Below are 12,756 nucleotides of genomic sequence, written 5' to 3'. Positions count from 1 at the left end.
AAACAAGAAAACATAAAATACCTCATTGGTAAAACAAGTGACTTGGAAACTGGATCCAGGAGAGACAATTTAAAAATTATTGGTCTACCTGAAAACCAAGATGAAAAAAAGGAGCCTGGACAACATCCTTCAGGAAATCATCAAAGAAAACTGCCCTGAGGTCCTAGGATTGGAGGGTAAATTAGTCATGGAAATAATCAACTGATCACCTCCTGAAAGAGTTCCCAAACTGAAAATGCAGAGGAATATAGTAGCTAAATTTCAAAACTACCAGATCAAAGAGAAAATACTACAAGCAACCAGAAAGAAACAATTTAAATATCATGGAACCACAGTCAGGATTATGCAGGACCTTGCAGCTTCTACATTAAAAGATTGGAGGGCATGGAATACAATATTCTGTAAGGCATAAGAGCTTGGATAAACTAAGGATCAATTACCCAGTGAAACTGAGCATAATCTTTCAGGGGAGGAGATGAACATTCCACAAAATAGGGGACTTCCAAACTTTCCTGATGAAAAGATAAGAGCTCAACAGAAAATTTGACCTTCAAATACAAGACTCAGGAGAGACATAAAAAGGTAAACAGGAAAGAAAACAACAACGAGAATATGTTATTATTATTAATAAGAGCAAATTGTTTACATCTCTACAAGGGAAGATGACACTTGTAACTCTTAAGAATTGTACTATCATTAAGACATTTAAAAGGGGGTATACTTAGAGAGTGTGGGTTTAAGTTGATTTTGATGTGATGGTAAAAAATCTAATTAAGTGGTGAAAAAGGATTGTACTGGGAGAAGAAGAAAGGAAGAGGCAGACAAGGATAAATTATATCACATGAAAAGGCACAAAAACCAAATACAATAGAGAGAAAGAAGGGAGGGAGATGAGCATTGTATGAACCTTACTCTCATCAGATTTGGTTCAAAGAGGGCATAACATAATCAGTTAGGTATAGAAATCTAACTTTATAGGAAGTAGAAAGGGTAAAGGGAAAAGAAAAGGGAGGGAGGGCTCATAGAAGGGAGGGAAGACTGAGGGAGATGATGGTTGAAATCAAAACTCTACTGAGGAGAGAAAAGGAAAAAGGAGAGAAAAAAGCATAAATGAGAGGGGAGGAGAATAGGATGGAGAGGAAGACATAGACAGTAATCATAACTGTGAATGTGAATGGGATGAACTCTCCCATAGAACAGAAATAGATAGCAGAATGGATTAAAAATCATAATCCTACAATATGTTGTCTACAGGAAACACATTTGATAGAAAGGGAGACACATAGAATGAAGGTAAAAGGCAGGAGCAGAATATATTAAGCTTTGGCTAAAGTAAAAAAAGCAGAGGTAGCAATCCTGATCTCAGACAAAGCAAAAACAAAAATAGATCTAATTAAAAGATGCTTATTCTTTTTTTTTTAAGGCAGTCAGGGTTAAGTGACTTGCCCAGGGTCACACAGCTATTAAATATTATGTGTCTGAGGCTGGATTTGAATTCAGGTCCTCCTGACTTCAGGGCCGGTGCTTTAGTCACTGCGTCATCTAGCTGCCCCCGATCTAATTAAAAGAGATAAGGATACATCCTGCTAAAAGTACCATAGACAGTGAAGTAATATCATTACTAAACATATATGCATCAAGTGGTGTAGCAGCCAAATTCTTAAAGGAGAAGTTAAGGAAGACACAGGAAGAAATAGACAGCAAAACTATACTAGTGGGGAACCTCAACCTCCACTTCTCTGAACTAGAGAAATATAATCACAAAAAAAAAAACCAAGAAAGAAGTTAAGGAAGTCAATAGAATCTTAGAAAAGTTAAATATGGTTGACCTCTAGAGAAAACTGAATGGGGACAGAAAGGAATATATCTTTTTCTTAGTGATACATGGCACCTACACAAAAATTGACCATGTACTAGGGCATAAAAACCTCATAATCCAATGCAGAAAGGCAGAAATATTAAATGCATCCTTTTCAGATCATGATGCAATAAAAATTACATGTAATAAAGGGCCATGGAAAGAGAGACTAAAAATTAATTGGAAACTAAATAATCTAATCCTAAAGAATGAATGGGTCAAGCAACAAATCAGAAACAATCAACAACTTATCCAAGAGAATGACAATAATGAGACAACATATCAAACTTATGAGATGCAGCAAAAGCAGTCCTTAGGGGAAGTTTTATATCTCTACATGCTTATATGAATAAAATAGAGAAAGAAGAGATAAATGAATTGGGCATGCAACTAAAAAAAGGAGAAAAAGAACTAACCGAAAATCCCCAATTAAATACCAAATTAGAAATTCTGAAAACCAAAGGAGAGATTAATAAAATTGAAATTAAGAAAACTATTGAACTATTAAATAAAAGAGCTGGTTTTGTGAGACAAAAACTAACAAAACAGATAAACCTTTGGTTAATTTGATTAAAAAAAAAAGAAAGAAGAAAACCAAATTACCAGAGTAAAAAATGAAAAGGGTGAATTCAACACCAATGAAGAAGAAATCAAAACAATAATTAGGAGCTATTTTTCCCAACCGTATGTAAATTTGACAATCTCAGTGAAATAGATGAATATTTGCAAATATAAATTGCCCAGATTAATGCAAGAGGACATAAAATACTTAAACAACTCCATTTCAGAAAAAGAAATTGAACAAGCCATCAATGAACTCTCTAAGAAAAAGCTCCAGGGCCAGATGGATTTACAAGTGAATTCTGTCAAACATTTAAAGAACAACTAGTTCCAATACTATGTAAACTATTTGGGAAAATAGGTGAAGAAGGAGTCCTACCAAATTCTTTTTGTGATATAAATATGGTGCTGATATCTAAACCAGGAAGAGCCAAAAGAGAGAAAGAAAATTATAGGCTGATTTTTCTAATGAATATAGATGCAAAATTTAAAAAAAATATTAGCATAGAGATTACAACAACTTATCTTGAGGATAATACACTATGACCAGGTAGGATTTATATCAGGAATGCAGGGTTGGTTCAATATTAGGAAAACTATCAGCATTGTTAACTATATCAGCAACAAAACTAACACAAATCATATGATTATCTCAATAGATGCAGAAAAATTTGTTGTATTTGACAAAATACAACACCCATTCCTATTAAAAACATTAGAGAGCATAGGAATAAATGCAGTCTTCCTTAAAATGGTAGACAGCATTTATCAAAAACCATCAGTAAGCTTTATATGCAATGGGGATAAACTAGAAGCATTTCCAATAAGATCAAGGGTGAAACAAGGATGCCCATTATCACCACTGTTATTCAATATTGTGCTAGAAATATTAGCTGTAGCAATTAGAGAAGAAAAAGAAATTGAAGGAGTTAGAATAGGCAAAGAAGAAACAAAGCTATCACTCTTTGCAGATGATGTGATAGTATACCTAGAGAATCCTAGAGAATCAAGTAAAAAATTACTTGAAATAATACGCAAATTTAGCAAAGTTGCAGGATATAAAATAAACCCACACATATCATTGTCATTTCTATATATTAACAACAAAGTCCCGCAGTAAGAGATAGAAAGAAAAATTCCATTTAAAATTACTATAGATACTATAAAATATTTGGTAGTCTACCTGCCAAAACAAGACCAAGAACTACATGAACACAATTATAAAGCACTTTTTACACAAATAAAATCAGATCTAAATAATTGGAAAAACATCAGTTGCTCCTGGGTAGGCCAAGCTAGTATAATAAAAATGACAATTCTACCTAAATTAATTTACTTATTCAGTGCCATATGAATCAAACTACCAAAAATTGTTTCACAGAGCTAGAAAAAACAATAACAAAATTAATCTGGAAGAACAAAAAGTCCAGAATATCAAAGGAACTAATGAAAAGAAATGCAAGTGAAGGTGGCCTTGTGGTACTTGATCTTAAATTGTATTATAAAGCAGCAATCATCAAAACTACTTGGTACTGGCTAAGAAATAGAGTGGTAGATCAGTGGAATAGGTTAAGTACACAAGACACAACTGTCAATGACTATACTGATCTGCTATTTGATAAATTCAAAGACTCCAGCTTCTGAGATAAGAACTCACTCTTTAGCAAAAACTACTGGGAAAACTGGAAAAATGTATGGCAGAAACTGGGCATAAACCAACATCTTACACCCTATATTAAGATAAAGTCAAAATGGATACATGATTTAGATATAAAGTTTAATACTATAAGCAAACTAGAAGAGCAAGGAAGGAATAGTTTACCTTTCAGATCTATGGAGAAGGGAAGAATTTATGACCAAATAAGAGATAGAGAACATTATGAAATGCAAAACGGACAACTTTGATTACATTAAATTGAAAAGTTTTTGCACAAATGAAACCAATGCATTTAAGATTAGGAGGGAAGCAAAAAACTGGGAAAGATTTTTTACAACCAGTGTCTCTGATAAAAGCCTCATTTCTAAAATATATAGAGAACTGAGTCAAATTTGTAAGAATACAAATCATTTCCCAATTGATAAATGGTCAAAGGATATGAACAGGCAGTTTTCAGATGAAGAAATTGAAGTTATCTATAATCACATAAAAAAATGTTCTAAATCACTGTTGATTAGAGAAATGCAAATCAAAGCAACTCTGAGGTACCACATCACACGTATCAGATTGGTTAACATGACAAAACAGGACAATGATAAATGTTGGAGAAGATGTGGGAAAATTGGAACACTAACACATTGTTGGTGGAGTTGTGAAGTGATCCAACCATTTTGGAGAGCATTTTGGAACTATGCCCAAAAGGGCTATAAAAATGTGTATACCCTTTGACCCAGCAGTAGCACTTCTAGGTCTGTATCCCAAAGAGATCATAAAAATGGGAAAAGGACCCACACGTACAAAAATATTTATGGTAGCTCTTTTTGTGGTGGCAAAGAATGGGAAGTTGAGGGAATGTCCATCAATTGGGGAATGGCTCAACAAATTGTGATATGAATGTAGTGGAATACTATTGTGCTATAAGAAATGATGAGCAGCCAGACTTCAAAAAAGCTTGGAAAGACTTACATGAACTGATGCAGAGTGAAATGAGCAGAACCAGGAGAACATTGTACACAGTAACAGCCAGATTATGGGATGACTGACTTTGATAGATTTGGCTCTTCACAGCAATGCAAGAATCTAGGACAACTCCAAAAGATTCATGATGGAAATCGCTATCCACACCCAGAGACAGAAATATGGAATGTGAATGCAGATAGAGGCATACTCTTTGCTCTCCTTTTCCTTTGTTGTTCTGTTTTATTGTTTCATTCTCGTGATTCCTCCCATTAGTTCTAATTGTTCTTTACCTCATGACTAATGGGAAAATATGCTTAACATGAATGTGTATGTGGAGTCTATATCAGATTGTATGCCATCTGGGGTGGGGGGAGGTGCAAGAAGTGAGAGGGGGAGAAAACTTAAAACTCAAAATCTTATGGAAGTGAATGTTGAAAACAAAAAATAAATAAAAAAACCCAACATATTTGCCCACACTGAGACCCTAATAACCTTGCTCATTATACTCCGCTGCAGCAGGGTAGAAACATGATACTTGTGGCAATGGAGGCTTGTGCCATTTGTCCTGATAATTGGAGTAAGTTTCAAGAGATCTTTCAAGAAGAGTCAAGTCCAATACCACTTTTATGACAGGCTGTGCAAAGATGCTAAGTGGTGTATGCAAGGTTGGATCCAATTAATCCAAGGGATGTTACTATCCTTAATTCAGCCTTTGTTAGCCAATCCATTCTTTAACTATGGGATTATTTCCAAAAGAGTTGCCTAGGTTGGCATGAGAAGAATATCAGTAAAAGCATTGCTCAGTATGTTCATGAAGAGAGAAAAGTGAAAGGAAAATGATGAGGTAATTTCATAGCTGAAACTGCAGGCACTCTTAGCTGCTGCTCAAATAGCTCCATTTCCTGCTCCTATATACCAGTTAGGGAGCCGTGAGCTACTGGTATGCTTTTACTATCAGAGGAAGGGCCACATGATTGCAGAGTGTAGAAAGATGAAGCTTTTCAGCTGTAAGAGAGAAGCTCAGAGAAAGGCTATCACATGAAGGTGCAGGGGAGGGGCAGGGACCAAAACTCATCAGGAAAATGCTTCTATCTACCCCAATCCTGAAGTACTTGCCCCAGCCATTCCAGTCTGCCTTTCCTGACACCCAGGAACCAATGGTTACTTTCCCAGTTGGTGATACATTTTCTGATTGTTTTCTAGCTACTGGAGCTCCCCTTACACTACTAAATAAAACGTCAGACCAATCTTGCAAGCCTATTGGGTCTCACTTGATAGTAGGAGTCTGGAGAAAAGCAGACTGTTTCTAGATTGTCCCCTCAAATGGTTACCATTGACCCTCTCTGTTGAACACTCCTTTTTATTGATACCTGATGCTCCTGATAATTTGCTAAATTGAGATCTCTTGTGTAAATTGGAATGCACCATCTCCTGTCCTCCCATTGGTTCTCCCAGAGGGCTCTCTCTCCCTATTTCTTATGCTGACAGATGTTCACGTTAGTCTTAAGGATGATTTCCCTACTTTTCAGGACAATTTTGAAGAATTGATTTCCACCATTAACAAAGAGGATCTCTTCCCTATATCAATTCAGCTTGCTCAAAAACACTCAGAGAGCAGCTCAGACATTCTGTCTGATATCCCTAATTCTCTGTAGGTCACTTTATCCTTAGATATTTTTGTTGTTGTCAGTTATATCTTACTCTTTGTGACTCCATGGACCATAGTATGCCAGGCCTTTTTATCTTCCACTATCTCCTGAAGTCTAAGTTGATATCTATTGCTTCTATGACATAATCCATATCATCTGTCTGCTATAAGGTCTGTCTTATTATTGCTGATCAACTTACTTGGTGGTGTGAGGCTTTCCCAGCATTTGTTGCCAAAATCCTTCTAAAGGAAATTGTGCCAAGGTTTGGTCCACCTGAATGCATTGACTCTGATAGGGCAATCCATTTTACTGAAACTATACTTTCTCAAGTTTACTTGTGTCTTGGTATAACTCTCAAGTTTCATACCTCTTATCAGCCTCAGAGTTTCTAGCAAGTTAAGCGTATGAACAAGTCATGCTCTGAAACTCACCAGAAGTGGCAAGAAGTTCTTTCCCTTGCTTTGTTCAGTCTATATTGCAGCTCCCAGACGCAAAAGGCAGAAGACGTGTCTTCACCTAGCAAAGATGTGTATACTGGGGTTTTGTTTTAAGAGGAGGATGACCAAACAACATTTCAGAGGGAGAGATATGCAGTTGCCTCCTTGGTCTGCTTTGCAGATGGAACAAATTCCAGTCCCAATGGCCAGCTAAATCCAGTATACCAGCACATACTGGGACCTAGGGTTTAATCCCTGCATCCAAGAAACCTGGCCCTTAAAGGAAGGGAATGACTCTGCCCACTGGCTATGCTGAATTCAGATGTGAACTTGGTGGCTCAAATGCATTGTGGCACCTGGGTTAAATTTGAGCCCACTCTTCCTATGGATTAAAATAGTATAGGTGAGAGTGTGTCCTTAGGTGTTGAAGGTAATGCTTTGCAACTTCTGTCATTGCTATATTACCCCAATAAACATCCATTTGTTAAAGCTAATTGTTGTTAGCTAGTTAAATGGAGCTAGGACATTAATTAGCAGTTATGAATATTGGGGAAAACAATGCAAAAAGGGCTTAAGCTAATAGATTAGAGAAGGAGCACTCTGTCTTTCTTTCTTTTTTTTCTTTTTTGGATAGGCAATGGGGTTAAGTGACTTGCCAGGGTCACACAGCTAGTAAGTGTTATGTGTCTGAGACCGAATTTGAACTCAGGTCCTCCTGAATCCAGGGCCGATGCTCTATCCACTGTGCCACCGAGCTGGCCCCGACCCCCTAGGGAACTTCTAGAATCTTGAGGGGAAAAATAGCCTTGTTCAGGGATCTGTGAGAGTAAGGAATTGGGAGGAGGACTCCATAGGGGCTCCATAAGATAATGAATCACCTGAGAATAAAAGTAGGCGATGGATGGGAGTCCCTGTTTGTGCAGCTTTGTCAGCTGTCGCCTAGCTCGTAGACTTTAGCCATTTTGTACTTCTAGTCATACCTTCACTTTTTGTGCACAATTTTTGTCTCTTTCATTCTGTTAAGATAGCCATACTAGTGTTTTATGGTCACTGGGCAAGCTATGTTAATAAAGATTCCTTTCCATGTATTGCACGTCCAAAGTGATATTTGGAGGCAGAATGTTTTTATTAAAACTTTACGAGTATGGCAAGGGCCTTTATGACTTGAACCCCCCCTCCCCAAATGGAAAAACAGTAATACGTGGTTACCAGATAGAAGACCAAATTGATCAAATGAGATGACAGAAAGACACCAGGGAAAATCAGTCAGGAGTCTGATCCACAGAGTGACCTAATAAGGTAGGATGCCAGGAAAGCTATCCAAAAGTCACGGAGGGTTGATCTAGGGGTGGAAGATATTCCCATTAAAGGCTTAGGCACATTCTGTTTGCAGAAGTCCATGAAGACCATAAACAAAACTAATTGAAATTTTATTAATTCATTAAAATCTTCCATAAATTATTTAACAAGAAGAATAAGAAGATAATTATTTCATACAAATTTCTCCAGATTGATAAATACCACTTGTCAAATGAAAACATAAATGAGTAGTTCTTGGAGTAATGAAAGCAGAAGAAACACGATATTTTCGTTGTGCCAGAACTCCTAGAAAATATGAATTGTTTGGAGCAGCTAAGAAGGGTTTATTATCATTCAATGTTCAAATCAATGAGGAAACTGCTGGGCCATCTTCAGTCATCCTGATAAATATTTGTCCCCTGGACCCAGATAGCTCCGGAGGAGAAAGTGAGGCTGGTGACCTTGCACAGCCCTCCCTCATTCATATCAAAGTCAATTGTAAGTCATGTCATCACCTCCCTGATGTCATGGTCCTCTTCTAGAACAAAGGACAAACACAACAACACAATGAAGCAACACAATTTTTTATTTCAGGGTTTAAAACAGACTTATTTTTAATATAGAGAATCAGCTACACCTTAAATGTTTTCTGAAAATTGTAAACTAATAACCATCAATAAAACAAATAGTTGCTGCCTTTCAGTGCAAAACAAATAAAAACCAAACATGACCAGCTCCAAACTTGATCACAGAAAAATTTCAAATGTGAATTTTTCATCCTTGCAGCTTCTCAGATTTATACTAGTTCAGATTTCAGGTTTCCTAAGTGTACGTGCTACAAACGGACGTATCTGACCAGTCAATTTCTCACAGAGCATTCCTGCAGGGAGCATCAGTGACTTTAGAACTTACTATATTTGTTTCACAAAAGTAACCATGCTAGTCAAGCCCAGCTCTATTTGAAATGTAGCATGGAATATTCAGAATCTTTTAAAATGACATGCAATGTAAGGAAACAGATCACACAAAAATAGAAAGAACTTTTAAGTTTAGCGGTAACCCAGAGAACACCTTTCACATGCTAAATTTGGTTCTTAAATGCACTTATTTACTATGGGCAAGATAATTTTTTTTCTCTATCCTCCCTCATTACAAAAAAAAAAAAAAGAAACCCAACATAAATACGGTTTGAGGTCTTGCTAATGTTTTCATTTCATTTTACGTTTCGATTCTAGAGATGGTTCATAAATAAATTTTCGAAAAAACTTTAAATACTGGAAGTAGCTCAAGACCAGACAAATCAAGACAACAAATATCAGAGGCAATGTGAAGAGAAAAACCAGAAGCGGATCTGTTCTGAAATAGAAAAACAAAATGACAAAGAATTACTTATTAGGCCTGAGTTTGTTTTTACTAGTTCTTTATTTCTGTAAATCTTAACTCAGGGTTTTGTTTGTTTTAAATTTCAGAATCTTAGCCCCATGATTGGAAAACCTTTGCGATGTGTTCTTGTGATTATCTTGTTTGGGATATGGGTTAAAATGTTACCAATGCATGAAAACGAGTAGAGGAAATGGCCAGTTACTCAGGTAGCAATCTGACCCAAACTAATCCAGTCAGCATTTATAAGTGACTAGAGCTGTGCTAGAGGTGTGTGTGTGTGTGTGTGTGTGCATGCACACACACACACATATATACATATATATATTATATATATAAAACCAGTCCTGCCCTCAAGGAGCTTATGTTTTACTGGAGGGGATACCAGGCAATGTTGGGGCTTTAAATACAGATAGACACAATATGTCACTGGGATGAGAAGTATAGATAAGCTGTTTAGATAAGGCTGGCGATGACTTTCTGGAACAGGTAATTCTAGAATAGACAAGGAAGGGAAATAACAGACTTGGTCTTGAGTAATCATCAGGCAACAGGCACTGCTACAGGAGTAATAGGCAGACAGGTGGTGCAGGGGATAGAATGCCAGGCCTGGAGTCAGGAAGACTCATCCTAGTTGTTTGACTCTGGGCAAGTCACTTAACCCTCAGTTTGCCTTAATTTCCTCATCTATGAAATGAGCTGGAAAAGGAAATGGCAAACAGTATTTTTGCCAAGAAAACCCCAAATGGGGATTATGAAGAATCAGACATGGCAGAAAAATGACTCAACAAGCTCCGGCCTTGGAGTCAGGAGGACCTGAATTCAAATCCAGTCTCAGACACTTCACACTTACTAGCTGTGTGACTTTGGGCAAGTCACTTAACCCCATTTGCCTCACCAAAAAAAAAAAAAAAAAAAAGGTAACTGTGGATGTATACAATTTTTTGGACCTGTAATGTCATGGCTATGGGGACTTCTCAAGGTAGAAATTCTAATCATCATGCATATCAGCAAACTGTAATTTGAGGTTTTGGAGAGTTCTCTTGAGCACTAAGAGGTTAAATGACCTTGCTAGGGGCACAAAGCCAGAATATGTCAGTGGCAAACCCTGAACGCAGATTCTCCTGTCTCCAGGGCTAGCCTTTGTGTTGAGAGTGAAAAATATAGCAATGAGAAATAGTATGATATAGAGTGGGTAGAAGGTTAGCATAGCCATGCCTTTGATAGATACTTAACTGTGTGACTGGTGGGGGGTGGGGGGGAGGTTCTAGAACTTGTGACTCAAGAAATTCTCTAAAAGGATGTGTTGAGATGAATCCTCTGATCTAAAATCAGTGAAAGGAGTTTCCATAACTCCATGTTCTCCCACAAGGATGGAATCACAGGTCATGACTAAAAAATAGAGAAAATATGACAAAATGTGGGCTTTTATTAGGGGAAAAATGGAAGAGTTAAAAAAGTTATGATTCAGAGTTATGAAAATTATTTTAAAAATGACTTTTTGGAAGCCCAGGAAAAATGGGTTTAGAGACTCAAAAATATCAGGTGCTTGGGGGGGATCCCCAAATTCCTTGCATGGCAAAGGGAAAGTCAAAAGTACTATCATGAGGGAATATAGCTTCTAAAAATTAGTGAGAGGAGAGAGAATACAGTGAAATCTTTCTGTTTACTCTTGGAGAAGGTGGTGAAACATTTAGCAAAACTGAATAGATTTAACTGCACTATGATGTAAAAATATGAGAGAAAACATAGAAGTGTCTTACAAGTGGAAATGCAAAGCAAAGCATTCAGGAAAAAATTAAGCCAAACAATCTAAAATATGTTTATTGTAAAATTTAATTTGCTTTAACATTTATTAAACATAAATGTAGAATGCACCAACTCAGTAAACGAACCTTGATGAAAGAGTAGGACAAAAATATTAGATAAAAATATCATGATTGGGGAGAAGGCCTTCCTCCCAATTTCCTGTATGGCAAAGTCAAAAGAGCTACGGAGGAGTGGTTAGGAAGAAAGGAATAAGCATTAATATAGCACCTACTATGTGCAGGTATTGTCCTAAATTCTTTACAAGTATTATATCATTTGATTCTTATGACACTCCTGTGAAATAGGTGTATTATCATTCCTATTTTGTAGTTGAGGAAATTGAGGTAAACAGAAGTTATATGACTTGTCCAGGGTCACATAGCTAATAAATGTCTGAGGCTGGATTTCAACTTGGGTCTTACTGATTTGAAGCCTAATACTCTATACCCCATACCACCTCCTTGCCCGAAGTGAAAATATGGCAAAACAACTTGAGACAGGAACTTTCTCTCTCTCTCTCCCCACTCTCTCCCTGTCTGTCTGTCTCTCTCTCCTTCCTTCTTTCTCATAGTACATGAGGAACATATAGCTATACTTGCTTAATTTATATCCTGCATTTCTTCTGTAAATATATTGGATATGAAATTTATTGGGCATGCATTTTGTCCTACAATCCCTTTGCGAGCATTGTCCAGCAATTTTCCTCCTATACTATATCCTAAGCCCATAGATAAGTGTTTAGGATTTTTCAGATGAATCTTTTGGTGTCACATAGCATGAACCAATATATTTCCAGCCAATTAGCAAAGGGCTATTATTTCCATGCTGACTAGAACTTGACGAGCTTCTATTCCGCACTCAAATAGAAATCTTTGAGGTAATTGTGGGGCAAACATTGTTACTATATTTCTTTAAATATTGATTGTATTGGCTTATTAAATTATAGAATCTTAAGAGGAACCTTAGAGCCCAACTTTGTAGACCAGAAGTTCCCAGACTTATTTGGCTCTACTGCCCCGTTTAAAAAAAAATTATTTAGTGCCCCCCTGGAAATCTACTTTCTTTAACCCTTTAACAATTTTTTTTGGAAATGCGTCATTTCAAAAAAATATAAAATATTAAAAAATGATGTATGTTAATTTAATA

The 12,756-nt window shown here is 36.7% G+C and overlaps 1 protein-coding gene across 1 annotated transcript in view; it reads right to left on the bottom strand.

Annotated features, from left to right (window-relative positions):
• Window positions 1–12,756, bottom strand: part of LOC114050108 (cation channel sperm-associated protein subunit epsilon-like) — a 190,545-nt gene that overhangs the window by 28,609 nt on the left and 149,180 nt on the right. Inside the window, exon 18 of the mRNA XM_027871681.1 lies at window positions 9,644–9,777. Coding sequence (XP_027727482.1) covers window positions 9,644–9,777 — 134 coding nt within the window. The remainder of the gene's footprint in view (window positions 1–9,643; window positions 9,778–12,756) is intronic.

This window comes from Vombatus ursinus, unplaced genomic scaffold (genome assembly GCF_900497805.2).
Source record: "Vombatus ursinus unplaced genomic scaffold, bare-nosed wombat genome assembly UNPS02014798.1, whole genome shotgun sequence".
Taxonomy (NCBI): Eukaryota; Metazoa; Chordata; class Mammalia; order Diprotodontia; family Vombatidae; genus Vombatus; species Vombatus ursinus.
This window is presented reverse-complemented; position numbering and strand designations above follow the sequence as displayed.